Source organism: Anoplophora glabripennis, unplaced genomic scaffold, assembly GCF_000390285.2.
Source record: "Anoplophora glabripennis isolate ALB-LARVAE unplaced genomic scaffold, Agla_2.0 scaffold10, whole genome shotgun sequence".
NCBI lineage: Eukaryota > Metazoa > Arthropoda > Insecta > Coleoptera > Cerambycidae > Anoplophora > Anoplophora glabripennis.
The window spans coordinates 2,087,564-2,104,201 of NW_019416481.1; the positions used below are offsets into that span (position 1 = coordinate 2,087,564).

Genomic DNA, 16,638 nt, shown 5'->3' on the forward strand with positions numbered 1-16,638 from the left:
CAGGATAATTGCTGATAGCAATATTTATTAACAAAATTTAATAAAGCTTTTTTCCAAATAAGATTTTCTATTTCAAAATATGTGGGGCCAAATTTTTCATAGCCCGCCCCTGAACGATTTTACTTTGTAATTATTCTGTTTTATAAGTGAAATAACTGTAAATATTTGAACGTTATACTAAATAAAAAATGTTTTGAGGTATATAAACTTGTACACCCTGTATCTCGAAAACTGAGCTCTTATAGGAACTTTTTCTTTTACTTTAAGGAGTTCTAACAAGTAAAATTTGGCTTGTGGAATTCAAACATCCTGTATAAGAAAATATTTTTAAATTTGTAAAACTCTTATTTTTTTAACACAATTGTAATTACACCCTATATGTGTTCTAAATCAATTTAATCGTATCTGTTCATTTATTTAATCAAATCAATCATTTTCAAAGTCAAACTGCATCTGATATGAAAACAATATCATTTTGTTACATTTATCAAGAAATATTACAATATAATCCGACTTATTTTTTCTAACAAACTAAAAGAACATTTATATTGGTATTCCTTACAGTGTCCATTTCTTCTTCCATATTCTTCCGATTCCTTGTACTCTTCGCCCAACAAATATTCTGCTTTAGAAGTGGAAGGCCTGTCAAAAATGTGACAAGTACAGAATTATCATATTAAAATTTAAAATTATTTAAAAAAAAAACTTATAGTTGACATTTTCATATTAGAACGCTGTATATTTGAACTTATATGCTGCTAACGAAACAACATATTTTGATTAAGGAAAGAATAATAATAAAGTTGCTAATATTTACATTAAAAGGATGTGGACTAGATCTCCTAAGACCCCCGTATGTTGAACAGAAAATTCAGCCGATTCACATATTGCTCTCAAAAGGCAATCTTTCCCAGGGTAGCCATATCTAAAACAGATTAAATAGAATGCTGAAGAAAGTTTCTTTGAAGTTGCAATAATAGCTCTCTTCTATCACGTAAAAAAAAAATTGTACACAAAACAGAAGTGCCTAATTCAAATATAAACTCAAAATTCCAATGTTCATCTCAAATAATTCAAAAACTCGTCGAGATGTTCTAAGTGTAGTACTTTTGCTTTATAGTTGTCAGTCTCTCATTTGGCTCAATCTGTACAATACTTACGATTTAAATTTCTCCTCAAAAATATCGTAGAAAATTTTCCGGCTCGCTATTATAGGCGGGTAGTCGAAAGATGTCTCGTTTGTTGGCAACACATACGCAGCCTCGTAGAGCAAGGAAAAATGTAGATCTGCGAAACCTCCGCTGTCTAGCGGAAGGTCTATAGCCAGAATAATCTGCAAAAAAACATGGGATTTAACAGAAATTGCTATATTTATCTCTGTATTTAATCTTACTGAGATTAACCGAAATTGTAGATTACATTTAACTGTACTGTAATTAATTATTGTACCTAAATATGTCAACAATATTAATTTTATATTTTATATCGTGATCTAAGAACGCATTTCCATTATTACCTACTCCCATTATCTGTTATAAAGTACATAAATGGTTTCATCATCGCCTTTGTGACCAATATTTAACGGTTTTCTTAGCTTTTACCTGCTACAAGTACCGTTTTATTTATTCCTATACAACAATTATTATAACAGCAGAAATTTACATTTCAATTAAAATCTGTGTGTTTTTTAATGCTATTTAATCAGCTCTGCAATACGTATACAGCATATTCAAATATAAAAACGAGACGAAACGTTGACTTACGCCTTGAAAGGGGTCCGATCCTCCGGGAAAGTGGAACAAAGGATTTGGAACTTCTACATCTTGACCGCTGGACACATCCAAAACAATTTGCAGTGATATCAAATACGTTGCGAGCCTCACAACGACGTTAAAGTCTTCTATGGTGGATCTACACATAACTGAATAAAGACATCCACTCCAAACACTGTCTAAACAGTCACTTTGTTAAGTAATTAGATTAAAATTGTTCACGCACCTGTACTAATTATTGTCTGTTTCCTTAAGAAGTTGTTGACACCTGTAGTTGTGTTAGCAAGTATAGATTACGAGGGTAAGAAGAAAAGTTGACAGTTTCACCGAAATTCCATTATTACAATTTTAACAATACCTAATTGGTACTTTATTTTAACTTTTAAGCAAATCGTACTGGTAGTATTAAGTCTGTGCAATGAAAATTATGCATTCGAGATTCCATGTCAAGCTCTATTGAAATTTCTGTCTAGTTCTGTTCTACTTACATTTAATATACAGACCTTTATTAAATCCCAAGTCTATATTTAGAACTGGAACTGGACGACAGACAGACGCTTGAAATGCCTACAATTCAAAACATACCATCACGCTTTTATTCATCCCAATGCACAAAATGTTCAACCTAATCATACCTAACTTTAAATAGAATAATCTTGATAATGCATTTTTTATTTTAAACTACACCTCATCCTATGGTACAAACATAAAAAATTATGCACTGTTGCTAAAGCTACTCAAATATTTTATTGTACCTATTTCTTAAATGAAGCAAGAAGCAAGTAGTAATAAAAATGTTTAATTTGAAGTAAACTGTAATCATCAATCATCGAGTTGCAATATAGTGATACCTAATAAATATTAAGTCTAACTTGGCCAATTTCTTGGTAAAACAAGTTTAATTAATGCAATTGTTAACCTAATTATTCATACGGAAATGAAATCGTACACCACTGACCAAATTCCAAATTATTTATCAACAAACGCCCTACCGAGTTATGACAATCGAACGAATTCACTTCTGCGGCCAAGTTAATTGATATATTGATTTTTGTTTCGAGAGAAGCGACAGCTTTTACATTTCAATTTGTGCAAGTCCTTCTGGCAAATTGCTGTGGATAAATTCTCGGTCGCGAGCTGTATGGGCCCGCAATGAAGAGCCACTCGAGAGTCAGGTGGTTGTGTCTGCTCTCTTGATGTCTAAATTGCACCAATTTGAACTACAATGATTTACGAAAGAGATGAAAAATTTATTTCGCCTCGCTTTCGCCGTCACGGGGCGCTCTCCTTTAGACCACGCCTAATTTCTTAGAAAAATGCTCACAGGGTTTTCTGCGCAAAGTAAATAAATCAGTAATGATAAAAATAAATTAAGTAATCTGCAATTTCATAAATTTCGATCTAATAATTTTCCTGAATTATTGATTTCCATAAAAAAATGATTATTTTTTATTACAGTACAGAAATTGATAATAATTTTATTATATTCGTATTGCCCATCAAAACAACGCATGAAAATTTTTTAAATAATTTTTTACGATAATCCATTTGTTGCTGAAAAAAGAGGTTAATAGCGCTACAGTTGAGACAATAGAAAAAATAAAACAAAATGTAAAGGAATGATATCCAGATATTCAAATGTCTCTGAATTTCCATTTTTAAATTTTTAACAGAGAGCCATAGAGGATGGCCATTATATAAAGAAATCGGTTATTAGGTATCTACTCGTATAGTAATAAAGAAAATTGTTTGATTTGACATTTACTTTCAGTTACTTTGTTAGTTTGTGAGGTCTATGATTTTGAGTGCGCGACATCATAGCTAATCCATCTGTCGACGAAAATGATTGTTCATTCTAATAATTAGATAGATAAATACCTAGCTGTATGTGGGATATTTTTAATTTTCAACTTGCGTAAATAATTAAGTAGGTTTGTTCTTTTTGGAATAATATTTGACTTACCCAGAATTGCTTTGTAAAATACTTAATATGTTCTTCTAGGAATTAATTTAAATAGTTAAAATAATATCTTCATTATTTACAGATATCTTTTATTAATTTGGCACAGAGATGCCATAACATGAAAGCTTTCGAAGTCTGAATAAAATTTAAGAAGAAGAAGACGAAGTTTTAAATTTTAAGTGTCATTTTTGTCAATTTGAAACTAATCGAGTTCAATTTTTAAAGTGAATTTAACAGTCATAGTGCTATGTTTTGTTAACGTCTTGTTTACAGCTTTAATTCACAAAGGTTTGCTAATAATTGTTCTCTCTTCCAAGTAAGCTATTTATATTGCAGCGATAAATTGCTTGAATAGCCATAACCCCTGCAGTACCGGTTATTTTTTAGGTTAGGCGTTAAGCCGCCAAACCTGATTCCCAGCATAATGTACAATCAGATGATAGATAATAGCCAAATCCCTATTCACAAAATGGAAATATCAGCGAGAAACGTAGATAAGTCTTTACTAACAGATAGTAATGCCCCAAGACTTATTGATTTCATGAATATCAACCCCCAAACAGGATCAACTGCGAGTGGCCTTACAGATCAGGATTATCCAACTTTGAGTGGAATGTCACATGTGATGAATAATATGACCCAAATAAAATGCGTAAATAATGTACCTTTGCCACCAGAAATTGTGGATCACTTTTCTCGTATCCTTTTCATATTTACGTTTTTTTACGTGTCGATATAAAAATTTATACCTTAATTCTTTCTTAGATGTTCAGTGTCACTGCATGATGGGCTTATTTGCGGAAATAAATAGAGCCTGGCTTACAGTCGACAGTGACATATATGTGTGGACTTATGAAGAGAATACCGACTTGGCTTATTTCGATGGAATAAATGAAACTATTGTATGTGTAGGTCTTGTGAAGCCGAAACCGGGAGTTTTTCATGCTTTCATAAAATATCTGTTGGTTCTAACAACAGCCGTCGACATCATAGTGCTTGGCGTTACATTCACCGAAGGTCCCGGAGGACCTATGGAGGAAATACAATTAATTCCGGACCCCGTGTTTACGATACCCACAGACGGGAGTACGGTTTCTACCATTACAGGCACTTCTGAGGGCAGGTTATTTCTTGGTACGAAGGAAGGCAGTTTGTATGAAATTTCTTATCAGGTGAGAGGTAGCATAATTTCAGTAGATTAAAATGTGGATATATTTTTTTAATTTTAGGCCGAAAGTGGGTGGTTTGGGAAGCGATGTAAGAAAGTAAATTTATCGACGAGTGCATTGTCGTTCTTGGTCCCTTCGTTTTTAAATGCGGCTTTGAGCGAGGAGGATGGTATTTGTCAAATATCGGTAGATAATAGTCGACATATACTGTATACTCTAACAGAAAAAGGAACTATTGAGGTTTGTGATTTGGGTGAAAAGGGGAATTCCTTTTCCAGAGTGACAAAAATCTCGCAGGCCTCCTTAGTGAACCAGGCAATGAATACAGTTAAGTAAGTTGTAAATAGAAAAAACTTTATATAAAAATTGACAGGTAATATACTTACGTTACGTTTTTCTTTGTAGGACGTTGGATAGTCAAAATTTCAGGCCAATTGTAAGCATATCGGCAATTGAAGCTTACGAATCGGGAAACATAAACCTCGTGGCAGTTTCGCAAACTGGCGTCAGGTTTTACATGTCCGTCGTCAGTCTTTCGAACCTCCAACCGAACCAGAGGCCTTACACTCTAACCCTACTACACGTACGTTTGCCGCCGGGTTATTCCGCGAACGTAACTGTAAGACCCAGAGCCGTTCACATGTCTAATTATAGAGACAGGAACCTCGTACTGATTTCCACCGTTAACGAGAAGGACGTGCTGTGGTGTATGAGCTCGGATCTGTTCCCTTTTACTCAGACACTTATGGAGGCTTATAATACCGTTAATTTGGACGGACCTGCTCTGGCGATGGCCGAGGTAAGAAACGATACGAATATGTTGATGTACAGGTGTATATTTTAGTCTATTGATTTGTTCGATAGTTGGAAGTTTGTGAATTTAACACTTCGTCAATTGTGTCAGCGAAATACCCCACGTTTTTTTACAAACAAATTGTTAAATCCTAGGTGAGACACGACGTTCATCTCTACAGCTCCACCATGCAAGAAGCCCCCCCGATGGTGGTTAGGCAACATGCCGAGGCCCCACACAAATACGTCGTCCTAACTTCGCACGGCGTACAAATCTTCGTCAAACTCAGGCCGGTCGATTTGCTTAAACAAATTTTAAAGGACAGCCGTGGGATCGATACGGAGGCTCTGAAGACCTTCTTCATGATTCAGAAGGAGGACCAGGCTTGCGCGACGTGCCTGATCCTGGCCTCTCTGGAGAGCGATGACAATGTGGAAATCTCGGAGTATGCCACAAGGGCATTCTTCTTGTTTGGAGGCGAACCGAGATTGTCACCCATTAACGCCACTAATATTTGTAAGATTCTTTATAATTTACAGTATTCGTTCCTAAAAAAAAATATGTTTTTGTTTTTTTTTACTTGTTTTTTGTGATTATTATGTTTTTCATTCGTATTTTTTATTTTCATGTTTCGGTTTAAAAATTTTACTTCTTTCTACAGTTTCTGGTACATCAATGTTCTCTCCGAACATCATTTCGACTCCAGCTTCACATCAATATCAACAGGGTGTTTTCCCACAGAGTCCCAATCTTTCTCAGACTATGTCGCCACATCAGACTCCCTTTGATGTAGTTAGCCCTTTCACTTTTTCGCCCAAGCACAACGGGCTTTATTTGTATTTATGTCGAATTTTGAGACCCATCTGGAACAGAAGGTGCGTCGACAGGATTTGTATGGACTGGAAAACGGTAACGGTAAGTTTTTAGTCTCATTTTTTTCTAAATTGTTCTTATTAACTTTTATTAGATCGCTTTTCTACAGTCATTATATCGTCAAGCTTAATTTCTTAAATGTGTTTACAAATTTTTAATCATAAATCCTCCCACAGAACCTAGCCCGAGAACAGGATGCTGATATATACCTTTTTTTTGTCGTTTCTAGAACATCAGCACGATAACGAGCGAAGACTGCATATACATCTTAAACAACCTCACGGCTCTCCACAACTTTCTCGCCTACAACACCCAGCTTTCCAACATAACCACCGCCTCGGCCAACCCCCAAAGCTCTATGTACAACAACACCTCGATGAACGTCACCCGAATGAACCAAACCATACAGGACGCGCAGCTGGAAGAGCGCCAGTCGTTGGACTCCCTGAAAACGTTCGTCTGCCACTGTTGCCAGATAATAGGGCTGTGGAGAATCCTCTGTGAGCATCAGTTCCATTCACTGATAGGCGCGTTGCCGGAGAACCAGCAACAGGTCTTACAGAACACCACATTTAAAGAACTGTTTCTCCACAGGCAGGACGTTTGCTCCATGCTAATAACGACGTTGGTTAACAGTTACCTGGGCGATAACGCTTCCGTGGATTCTATAAGCGCGAAATTGAGGGAGGTTTGCCCGCACCTGTACAGGACGGAGGATGCTGCGTTCTCGAAGGTAATTCCCGGCCTGCTAATATTGTAAAATTCAGTTGAAAAAAACTATAAAATAATACTGTCTTTAATTAACAAAACATGACATGAATGAATGACATGTATTCTCACAAAAATTTTTTACACAATTAGGATATGCAATGCAAAAAAAATCTTAGAGAATATGAAATTGTTGTATCTTAATCATTTGTGTTTCCCTATAGGCCAACGAGATTCTGAAATCTTCGAGGACGGTACAAAACGTCGACGAAAAGGAAGAAATGATATTTTCCGCCCTGGAACTGTGCAAAACGATCGCCCCGAACGTTAATCTGTGCGAGGTGTGCAAGGAATTCACCGCGTTGAAAGCTTACAAAGCAGTGACGGAGCTCTGCCATCATTGCGGCAGAAAAATCGATCCGGATAAGATAGCTGAGAATTTTTATAATTCGGAGGACAACGGAGCCGATCAGGAAGGGTTCAGCTACTACCAGAAGAGGTAAGAAAATATTGAGACGCTCTTCACTAAAATCTCGCTTAGAATATGCGCTGAAATATGCCCCATTGTTTTCCCTTCTCTAATTTAATCCACAGTTATCTACAATTTTTTTCTATTTGTCTGATCATGTATTATTCTCAAATTGATCATTATCGACCACACAGACGTAATATTACACTCACTGAACATAAAAATTAAGTCCTGCAATAAAAATACCCAGTACGGCAGCTGTAAGAGTCATTTTTTTTTTTTTTCAAAGCGCCTCACTCATTTCTAGATTTTTTATTTGTTTTATGTTTGTTTCCGCAGAATGGAGATTTATAAGCATGTACTGAACATGTTGGATAGTTTGTATACAGACCAGAATCAAAACCGTGTCGCTAGCATACCTCAAGATCAGTTCTACAGTAGCGCTCAGTCTATTCTGTTGAACGGACTGGATCAGTCCCACGTTGGGCCTATCGTAAGTAATTTAAGATATAAAACGATCTTAAAAATACTTATTTTCCACATTTTTTTTAGATGAAGCAAGTCATAAACGAGATCTTGGAATGCCCGGACGAAATCATGCACGTGGCATTGTACGAGTGGATGGTATCGAAAAACATGACTAGCGACCTGATAAAGATAGGAAAATCCTCGTTGGAGACCTACTTGAAGCATACCTCTTCGCAACATCCCGATAATATAGCCGTCATGGATCTACTGTGGAAGTTCTACGAGAGCAACAACAATCACGCCGCAGCAGCTAGGATCCTGGATAACCTCGCTTCTAGGACCGGGTGAGTCTCATGTAATTGCATTGCAATGCAATAAAAATGTGTAAAATTAACATTTACCGGTTGTTTTTTTGCTCGCCTAGTGCCTGATTGTCATATCACATCAGGCGGATTGTTATTATGTAGTCCACGGAAACTAGGTCAATGTTAGAGGTAACGGACACTATCCTTTGCAAACTAAACGCAGTGCTTTAAAACAACAAATTTATTAACTTTTTATTAGAAGTTTTGAAATGTTTTTAAATAATATTTCGAATCTATTTGATCAATAAGTATTTTAATTTATTTTTAGTTCGTAACGTTTTATAAACCAGCAAAAATAATTATTTTAAAACATAAAATGGTTGTATTTACAATTAGTGACATAAATATGGGATGTTTCACGTCAAGCGGATCACCGACCTGGATAAAAATTGCGTGGAACGATCGAGACGTGTAAGTGCTCAAAATGTTCGTCTAGTAAGAGGCTTTCAAACGCAGAGTGGTACTTTCCAAAAATCCAAAATGGCGGACCCAACATGGCAGCTGGAAGCTGGAGAAAACCTGAGTGTACGGCAAAAAAGTTAAAAAAAAATTCACAACCAATCGTTTTATTTTTTAGCTCAAATTGTAGATGAGGGACACCTTTTAAAAGCTGGTGTGGTTGAATGAAAAAATCTAAAATGGCGGATCCAACATGGCGGTCAAAAAACCGATTTGGTGACTGAATTTTAAAAAATTAACCGATTTACACCAAACTTGGTATACGGGAGTTTTTGAGGTCGCTGATTACGAATCCGAGGTCAGATTTGCAAATTCAAGATGGCAGACGAAATTTTGGAAAATCAACCGATTTCCACCAAATCTGGTATATGGGGGGTTTTCAGAGGTCATTAAAAAATGACAAATCTAGTATGGCAGATAAAATCTTTTGCCATATTGAATCCGCCATCTTAAATTTTGCAAATCCAACTTAAGATACATGATGAGCGACCCCAAAAATCCTCATATACCAAATTGAGTGTTAATCATTCGATTTTCTGAAGTTTGGTCCGCCATCATGGATCCGCCTACTTGAATTTTGCAAATCTGACATCGGATTCGTAATCAGCGACCTCATATACTCCCGTATACCAAGTTTGGTGTAAATCGGTTGATTTTTAAAAATTCAGTCGCCAAATCGTTTTTTTAACCGCCATTTTGGATTTTTTCATCCGACCACACCAGCTTTTAAGAGGTGTCCCTCAAAAAATGACCCGATTGGTTGCGAATTTTTTTCATTTTTGCCGTACACAGCCATTTTGGATTTTTGAAAAGTACCACTCTGCGTTTGAAAACTTCTTACTAGACGAACATTTTGAGCCCTTACACGTCTCAATCGTTCCACGCAATATTTGTCGCACGCATATAAATTTTTTTATTTTCTTAAGAGGGCTCTACAGCAAATAGGCAGCCAGTAATACATTTTTATGGGTTTTATTACACAGTTTATCTAAATATGAATCAATGCACTAATAACAGACTTTCACCCATTCTAACACAATTTTTCTATAAAATGGAGCTAGTTTGAAACTCAAATAACTTTTTGGTGTATAAAAAATTTGTAATTTACGATGCTGCTTGTTAAAAAACGGCAAATTACACATTTCTTTCCAACAAAAGGTAATTTGAGTTTCAAACTAACTCCATTTTATAAAAAATCTGCGTTAGAATGGAGGAAAGTCTGCTATTTGTGCATTGATTCATATTTAGACAAACTGTGTGTGTAATAAAATCTATAAAATGTATTGCTGGTTGCCTATTTGCTAAAAAGCCCTCGTAATGTTCTACACTTCATTTAAACATCTTTCATTTAAAAAACTAACTTTATGAGTGCCTCGCTTTAATACAACCCCCTGTACATTTCAAAATAATTTAAAAAATCAGTATTTTTTATCCCCTCCGACTTTTATTTGCACCTTTTTTCGTGTGTCGAATAACATCGGAACTTTGCCACGCCTCCGAATCACACGTTTTATCATCCCACGACGTTTTTTTCAGAAACGCTGTTCCGCTAAAAGACAGGTTGTCGTACCTCGCCAGGGCGATCATGTGCATGAGGAGCGACAAGGTCGGGTACGCTCCCTACCTAGGAATGTTCCTGCGGGACTTGGAGGACAAGATGGAGGTGGCGAAAGTTCAGGAACAGATCTTAGACGCCATCGTCAACATGCAGAATCAGATCCCCAATGCGCAGGAGGCCATAATCATGCTCAATTCCGAGCTGTTCGAAATTTCGCAGGTGAGCGTTGTTTCCTTCCTTCGACTTCCGTTATTCATACGTTTCTTTTGTCGTAGTTGTATGAGAACTTTGCGGAACCGTACAAGCTTCTAGAGTGCCAGCTGGCTATTATAGATTGCGCCGGTTACACCGACAGTGTCCTGATCGAGTCGATATGGCAGCAGATCTTGTCGGACGAGATAAGGAAGAGTTCGGGTTCCGGCAACGACAGGGTGAATCAGGTGTTAACGAAAGTTAAGCATCTAGCTAGGAAGTACGCGCATTCGTCGCAATGTTTTCCGTTGGGTAAGTTGACAGGTTTTTGATATTTGTAGCACATATTTTTAAAGTTGGAAGCTTAAAGCGCCATCTGTTAGGCTGTTGATTGACTAATGTGTTTGATATTTGACATTTGGAATTTGTAAAATGCAGTGTTACCAACCATAAACGGATTTATTGAGTGTTTGGAGTTATTCAATCTGTCTCAGTAAATAAAAAACAAATGAAACTCAAATATTTTTTATTAAACAGGCATAAAAAAGAACTTTTTTTTGAAAATGCAACTGCCTCAAAATCCTATTCGTATGCCATTACAATTTTTTTATGGTCTTTGGAATGGCTTAGAGTGAATGAGTTTTACAAGAAAATATTGAAAATTGTTTGTATAAAAGTGCAAGTTGCCCTTCTTTCGATATTAATCAAGAAAACATTGAAAGTACAAAATAAAAAATTGTAAAATTAGGAAAAAAATTAAAATACAGCGTGAATTTGTACATTTAAAAATATTTCATACTTTAAAACTAAATGGATCTTTGTAAACATGGTGTTATTAAAGTAGAGGAAAATCGGGGGTTCTATTCCTTTTCTCCCCCCTCCCCCCATCATTTTGGCTCCTACCACCACCTAAGGAAAGAGTCCTACACTGCCCCTGTCACTGATTGGCCGGATGAGACAAAAGTGGGCGAGGCTAGACAAAAAAATGTGGTATGGAGAGTGATTTAAAACTTTCCATTACCTAACTGGGGATTTCGATTCTTCGTCATCTGGTTGGAGATTTAGAACTCTCCGGTCATCTAGATGAGGCAAGGTTAACCGAAAACAGTGGTGATGGAAGTCAAAATGGTGGGGAGTGAAATAGAATTCTAAATTTTTCTGTACTTATTAGATTTCAGATAAGAAAAACCTTTAATAGGTTTAAGATTTGTAATTTTGATTTAAAAACTCATACATCTTTAGCGATTTTTCAACTTTTTCGTAAACCACACTTTTTAGTAAATATTAACAAAATTAAAAAATTTTGGGGTAAGAATGAAATATTTATGCTAATTTTTTTAATGATATATTTTAACCTTGGCTGTAAATATGTCCATGTAAAATGATTTTTTAATAGTTTTGGTCAAAAATTAAATATAGTTAAATAGTTTGGTTTAGTTTTAACAATTTATTCCAAAACTTCCTTTATTTTGGTCTCATGTTAAGTTCTTGGAAGGGGTAATGAAATTGTTCTAGTAACAAAGTGATTTTTTTGTAATATGTGCTTGGCAACACTGATAAAATGTTCCCTACAATTTTTTTTAGATTACATCGTCTACGAGCTAGAAATCGTGTGTGCGAAGTTGAAGGCTGACAAATACCTCGTGCCAACAACTTTGGTATCAATAAACGTCCCCTTTGAGAAACTGATAATGGTGTACAATAAGTAAGTTGCACCTTTCGCCCACCGATTCGAATATTAACGTATTTTTTTAGCTTAATAACGATCTCGGTGAACGACCACTTCTGGCAGATGGAGGAGAACGAGTTCCATCTATCTGAAGCCACCGCCTCTTTAATAGACTGTTACCTCAGCAGTCACGAGAGCTACAACAGCGTCGAGAAGTAAGCGTGGTTTTCGTGATTACTTTATTTGCTGTTACGTCACTTGCTGTTTTGTTTTAGGAGGAAAATTACGTCTCTTTGTCAAGATACGGTGGCCGCCTTGCTCTCGAATTTGTATAGTAAGCCTAATACGGACCATCTAGTGAATCAGCTCAGAAGTATACAAGCGAAACTGTCCAGAATTTAAACTAAACTCGGTGGAGCCCAGTGCCTGACATTATGATCGTGTAATTTTTTTTTATATACATATTGAATAAGGTAACAGTAAGTCAATAAAAGTGTTTTTTAGACTTTATACAAAAGTGTTGTATTTTCCTTATGTTTATATTGAATTGCAGTTTTATTAAACTCTTTTTAAATAAAATTCTGAATGTGAAGTATGACATTGTTTTTTTTTTAATTGCTATTTTTTTACTATCATATCGTCCTTTTCACTATCCTGTTAGATAGCCAGACTTGAGCTTATGAACCATATTCAGTTTTTCTTAAAGATAGCCAATAATCTTATAAAGTATGAAATATTAAAAATGGAATATAGACGCCACTGCATAAAATGCTTTTGTAATAAATGAGAATAAAATAATAACAGATTACATATTATTGCCTTGAATATCAAAAATGGAGAAGTTAGTCTGGTACACACTACAATGAATATGATTCATAATAGTAGATCGGTCTTTGCTAGTGGATACAAAGCAAATATTTTGTCAGTAGACACTGATTATCAATAACGTTTAAGATATGACATACATTGTATATACAAATATATCATCCACTCAAAAAATGAGAATATATATTTGCGACATTGTAAAAACTGAGTTCATACGAAATTTTGTTCATATAATAGTGAAGTATTACAGTACAGAAAGATTTTAAAGAACTCTTACCGAACTTTATTCTCGCTGTTCAAAATTAAAACAATTTTCTTTTCAAAAATAAATAATTTTGTAAATATTTCATTTCATGACATATAGACTGTATGACATTTATGTTATTAATGTTATTTCAACATAATCAGTATTCTAACGATGAAAAATCATCTTTAATATGAAGAGCTCAATAAAAAATAGTTTCCGGTTCACCCACCAGGAGCGCTGAAACTTTTATAACAAAACATACAATATACAGAGCCTTCTTGTATTATTAATCTATGGTAATCTATGTGTTTGCCGTTTGCCATATTAGAAGAAGAAGAAGAATTTAACCTAACTATAATTTGTTTAGTGTTTTAAAAAATAAATAAAGCATATTTTCTGTATTGATATGAATCTACAGTTCATAACGGTCCTGTACAGAAAATAAATCCGATGATATACTCAATAGTCACCTATAAAGTAGGAAGAACATTCCTCCTAATATACATTTGCGTGTGATAAATTCCAGATAAAATCTCAACAATGGATCTAAGGAGAAAGAAAAAAGACACTAAGGTCCACTCAAAGAAAGACAAGAAACTAAAGAAACTCATCAGCAAATCCGAGTCGGATTCGGATGAAAGCGAACACGAACTTTCCTACTACCTCAACGACAGAGTTAAACTCATGAAAGAGGTTCTGAAGATAATTAAACCTAAAAAAATTAAAAGCATGGCTCCCGAATGCATAAAAGTAAGTCAAATTCAAGTTACTTTAATGCAATCTTGGTTATATTTATAATTTATTAGAACCTTGACAATGAAGAAGTTAATTCGATGCTCTTAGAAGAACTGCTGGGTATATCTAATAAGAGACTGAAATATATTTTCAATGGACAAAATCTGGAAGAAGACAGCAGCTCTACGGATCCCGAAGCAGAACAACAACCAATTGACGTCATATCATTAGATGATATCACCGATGACGACTTTGTCATTGATCTTGACTCGGGTAATTATGTAGTATAATTTCAAAACATTTTGACGTAGCTTTCACTGAACTGAAATACGAGTTTAATTTATTTCACTTTCAGAAAACGAAAATAACAAGAAACGGCATAAGAAACACGGTAAAATTAAAATCAAAGAGGAATGCAAAAGGAAAAAAGTAAAGAAAGAAAAGCAAGATAAAACCGATCACAGTAAGTCTTCTAAGAAATCCAAAGACCCTGACAAAGACAAAATGGACGAACAGAATTTAATGAGCGTTCTAGAACTGTTGGAACTGCAAGCGAGAGCTAGAGCCATTAGATCCCAGTTGGCTTTGGAGAGCAGCAAAAAGGCGCAAGAGCAAGGAAAAAGTGAGGCAAAAGAAGCGAGAACCGAAGGATCTGATAATGACGATGCTATTATAATTGAGAGCCCTAAAAATATCGAGATTGTCATAACTTCCAGCGATTCTGAAACCGAGGATAAAGAAAGAAATAGTTCTGAGAAACGGAAGAATACCTCAGAACGTGAAAATAACTGCGGTGAAATTGGGAGTGATAAAACTAGTCAGAAAGGTATTGATTTGAAAGAAGATAGTGTTAAAGAAAGTGAGAATGCTGCGAAAAAGAAGTTTAATTCAACGAATGAAAGTAGTAAACCAGTTAAGAGCAGCAGTGAAAGCGGCCAGAAGTTAGAAAGTGATGATCATGATGAAAAAGATGTACTTGAAGAAACAAGTGAAAGTAGAGAAAAAGAATTTGGGAAATCTGAAAATAAGAATACAGAAGTACGAAATAAAATAATTAATGTGGAAACGGTGATTATAACACCTGCTAAAAATGCTATAGTATCCAGTAACGTTGAAAGAAACAAAGAGAAAGAAAATGAAAAATCAAGTGGAAATTCGGAAGATTCAGAAAAGACAAAGTCAAAATATAAGGAATTGGAAAATGAGAAAGATAATTCAAGTCATTCCAAAATCTACAAAAGTGAAACTAATGTAGCTGACGAAAGTGACGGTATCATCCTCAATATGGAGCAGTCTGAAATTGATTGCATTATTTCTGATTGATATGGGACTGCAAAAAACTTGTTTCAATTGAATATTGTTATAATTTCCTTTTTATCATACATAACCTGCCAAAAAATTAACTTCGAGGTTGCTTTCTGACTTGAATATTTATATTAGTCCGTTTATTGTTTCACCAGATTATTTTGCAATGTCCTTTATATTGAAATAGGTAGGCAAACAGTAATACAAGAATCTGTATAGTGTGCAGCGTTTTGTATTTTCAATTTCATATGCAACCAATGTCACATGAATTTGTTTGTTTTATTTTGAAGTCAATAGGCAACCAGTAATACAAGTACGTGTATTATCTTTTATTTTATAAAGACTTAGGCAACCAATAATGCAACAATCTGTATTGTGTCCTGTAGTAGTATTGGCATAACCCATTTAAACGATTATCTGAAAATTTTTACACTCGCCTCCTCTTCTACGCACCTAGGTAAACATTTATATTTACAATTTAGGCCGTTTTATTGAGGAAGATGGCCGCCGTAAAACCATAAATCTTTCCAGAATTATCAAACGAAACGTAAAAAAAAATGAGGAAAACCGGCGGGAAGTAGAGCGTTGGTTGCGTGTAATAAATTTACTTTGTCTCAAGGTCTCAGGTAGTTCTCTGAGGGCAACCCGATTCATTGTAGTAAACCTTGAATGATATATGTGTTAAAAGTACGAAACTCGTCGGACACGGTCTCATATTTATCGAGCCGAACTCAAAATTAAACAAATACTACGGCCGGCTTATAAAATATGGTTATTTACAACGAAACGGCTATCTCAGTCTTTGACTGCAAGGTCACGCAATTAAAATAGCTCCTAACACTTAAAACGACCTTGAACTAACCGGAGGTTATTTGCTCTTTTGTTTTATAATAACCTCTTTTTTTGAGCTGTCGTAGGATGAGTGATGGAGACGGTATTACGAATTTCAATTGTTTCTCTGTAATTCGGAGTGTACAACTCCACAGTAATTAATTACGTACAAAAATGACAAAACCTAGAAGCCATACATTCTGGCTAATTTAAAAAATCCTGCTAGCAGTGCTAGCT

The 16,638-nt window shown here is 35.3% G+C and overlaps 3 protein-coding genes across 5 annotated transcripts; 2 read left to right on the forward strand and 1 right to left on the reverse strand.

Annotated features, from left to right (window-relative positions):
• Window positions 1-418: 418 nt before the first annotated feature.
• Window positions 419-1,980, reverse strand: LOC108903929. The gene is made up of 4 exons (XM_018706280.1): window positions 1,764-1,980; window positions 1,161-1,333; window positions 818-925; window positions 419-642 (listed from the first exon to the last, which is right to left on the reverse strand). Exons 1-4 carry the CDS (start codon window positions 1,917-1,919, stop codon window positions 498-500), a joined length of 582 nt encoding a protein of 193 aa, XP_018561796.1. The 5' UTR covers window positions 1,920-1,980; the 3' UTR covers window positions 419-497.
• A 1,960-nt stretch (window positions 1,981-3,940) lies between these two features.
• LOC108903865 (nuclear pore complex protein Nup154) lies at window positions 3,941-13,031 on the forward strand. 3 transcript variants are annotated; one of them, XM_018706200.1, is made up of 16 exons: window positions 3,941-4,023; window positions 4,123-4,433; window positions 4,501-4,907; window positions 4,965-5,236; window positions 5,310-5,703; window positions 5,853-6,213; window positions 6,359-6,612; window positions 6,800-7,303; window positions 7,503-7,777; window positions 8,087-8,240; window positions 8,300-8,559; window positions 10,576-10,816; window positions 10,873-11,101; window positions 12,374-12,494; window positions 12,545-12,673; window positions 12,734-13,031. In XM_018706200.1, the coding sequence occupies exons 2-16, from the start codon at window positions 4,160-4,162 to the stop codon at window positions 12,858-12,860; spliced, it is 4,002 nt and encodes a 1,333-aa protein (XP_018561716.1). In that variant the 5' UTR covers window positions 3,941-4,023; window positions 4,123-4,159; the 3' UTR covers window positions 12,861-13,031. The 3 variants fall into 3 exon arrangements, with proteins under 3 accessions (XP_018561716.1, XP_018561732.1, XP_018561724.1); XM_018706216.1 differs by having other exon boundaries at window positions 3,952-4,051; window positions 4,106-4,433; XM_018706208.1 differs by having other exon boundaries at window positions 3,952-4,051.
• An 846-nt stretch (window positions 13,032-13,877) lies between these two features.
• On the forward strand, window positions 13,878-15,791 carry LOC108903884 (myb-like protein X). Its single transcript, XM_018706228.1, has 3 exons — window positions 13,878-14,280; window positions 14,337-14,538; window positions 14,621-15,791. The coding sequence occupies exons 1-3, from the start codon at window positions 14,071-14,073 to the stop codon at window positions 15,586-15,588; spliced, it is 1,380 nt and encodes a 459-aa protein (XP_018561744.1). The 5' UTR covers window positions 13,878-14,070; the 3' UTR covers window positions 15,589-15,791.
• Window positions 15,792-16,638: the final 847 nt, after the last annotated feature.

Bases quoted from the DNA above. Each gene is read 5' to 3' on its own strand.
- LOC108903865 (XM_018706200.1), top strand. From the start codon at position 4,160: ATGTACAATCAGATGATAGATAATAGCCAAATCCCTATTCACAAAATG. The intron at 6,613-6,799 runs GTAAGTTTTTAG...TGTCGTTTCTAG, and splicing joins TGGACTGGAAAACGGTAACG to AACATCAGCACGATAACGAG. The intron at 7,778-8,086 runs GTAAGAAAATAT...TTGTTTCCGCAG, and splicing joins TTCAGCTACTACCAGAAGAG to AATGGAGATTTATAAGCATG.
- LOC108903884 (XM_018706228.1), top strand. From the start codon at position 14,071: ATGGATCTAAGGAGAAAGAAAAAAGACACTAAGGTCCACTCAAAGAAA. The intron at 14,281-14,336 runs GTAAGTCAAATT...ATAATTTATTAG, and splicing joins TGGCTCCCGAATGCATAAAA to AACCTTGACAATGAAGAAGT. The intron at 14,539-14,620 runs GTAATTATGTAG...TTTCACTTTCAG, and splicing joins TGTCATTGATCTTGACTCGG to AAAACGAAAATAACAAGAAA.
- LOC108903929 (XM_018706280.1), bottom strand. From the start codon at position 1,919: ATGTGTAGATCCACCATAGAAGACTTTAACGTCGTTGTGAGGCTCGCA. The intron at 1,334-1,763 runs GTAAGTCAACGT...GTTTTTTTGCAG, and splicing joins GATCGGACCCCTTTCAAGGC to ATTATTCTGGCTATAGACCT. The intron at 643-817 runs GTAAATATTAGC...CATTTTTGACAG, and splicing joins CTAGTCCACATCCTTTTAAT to GCCTTCCACTTCTAAAGCAG.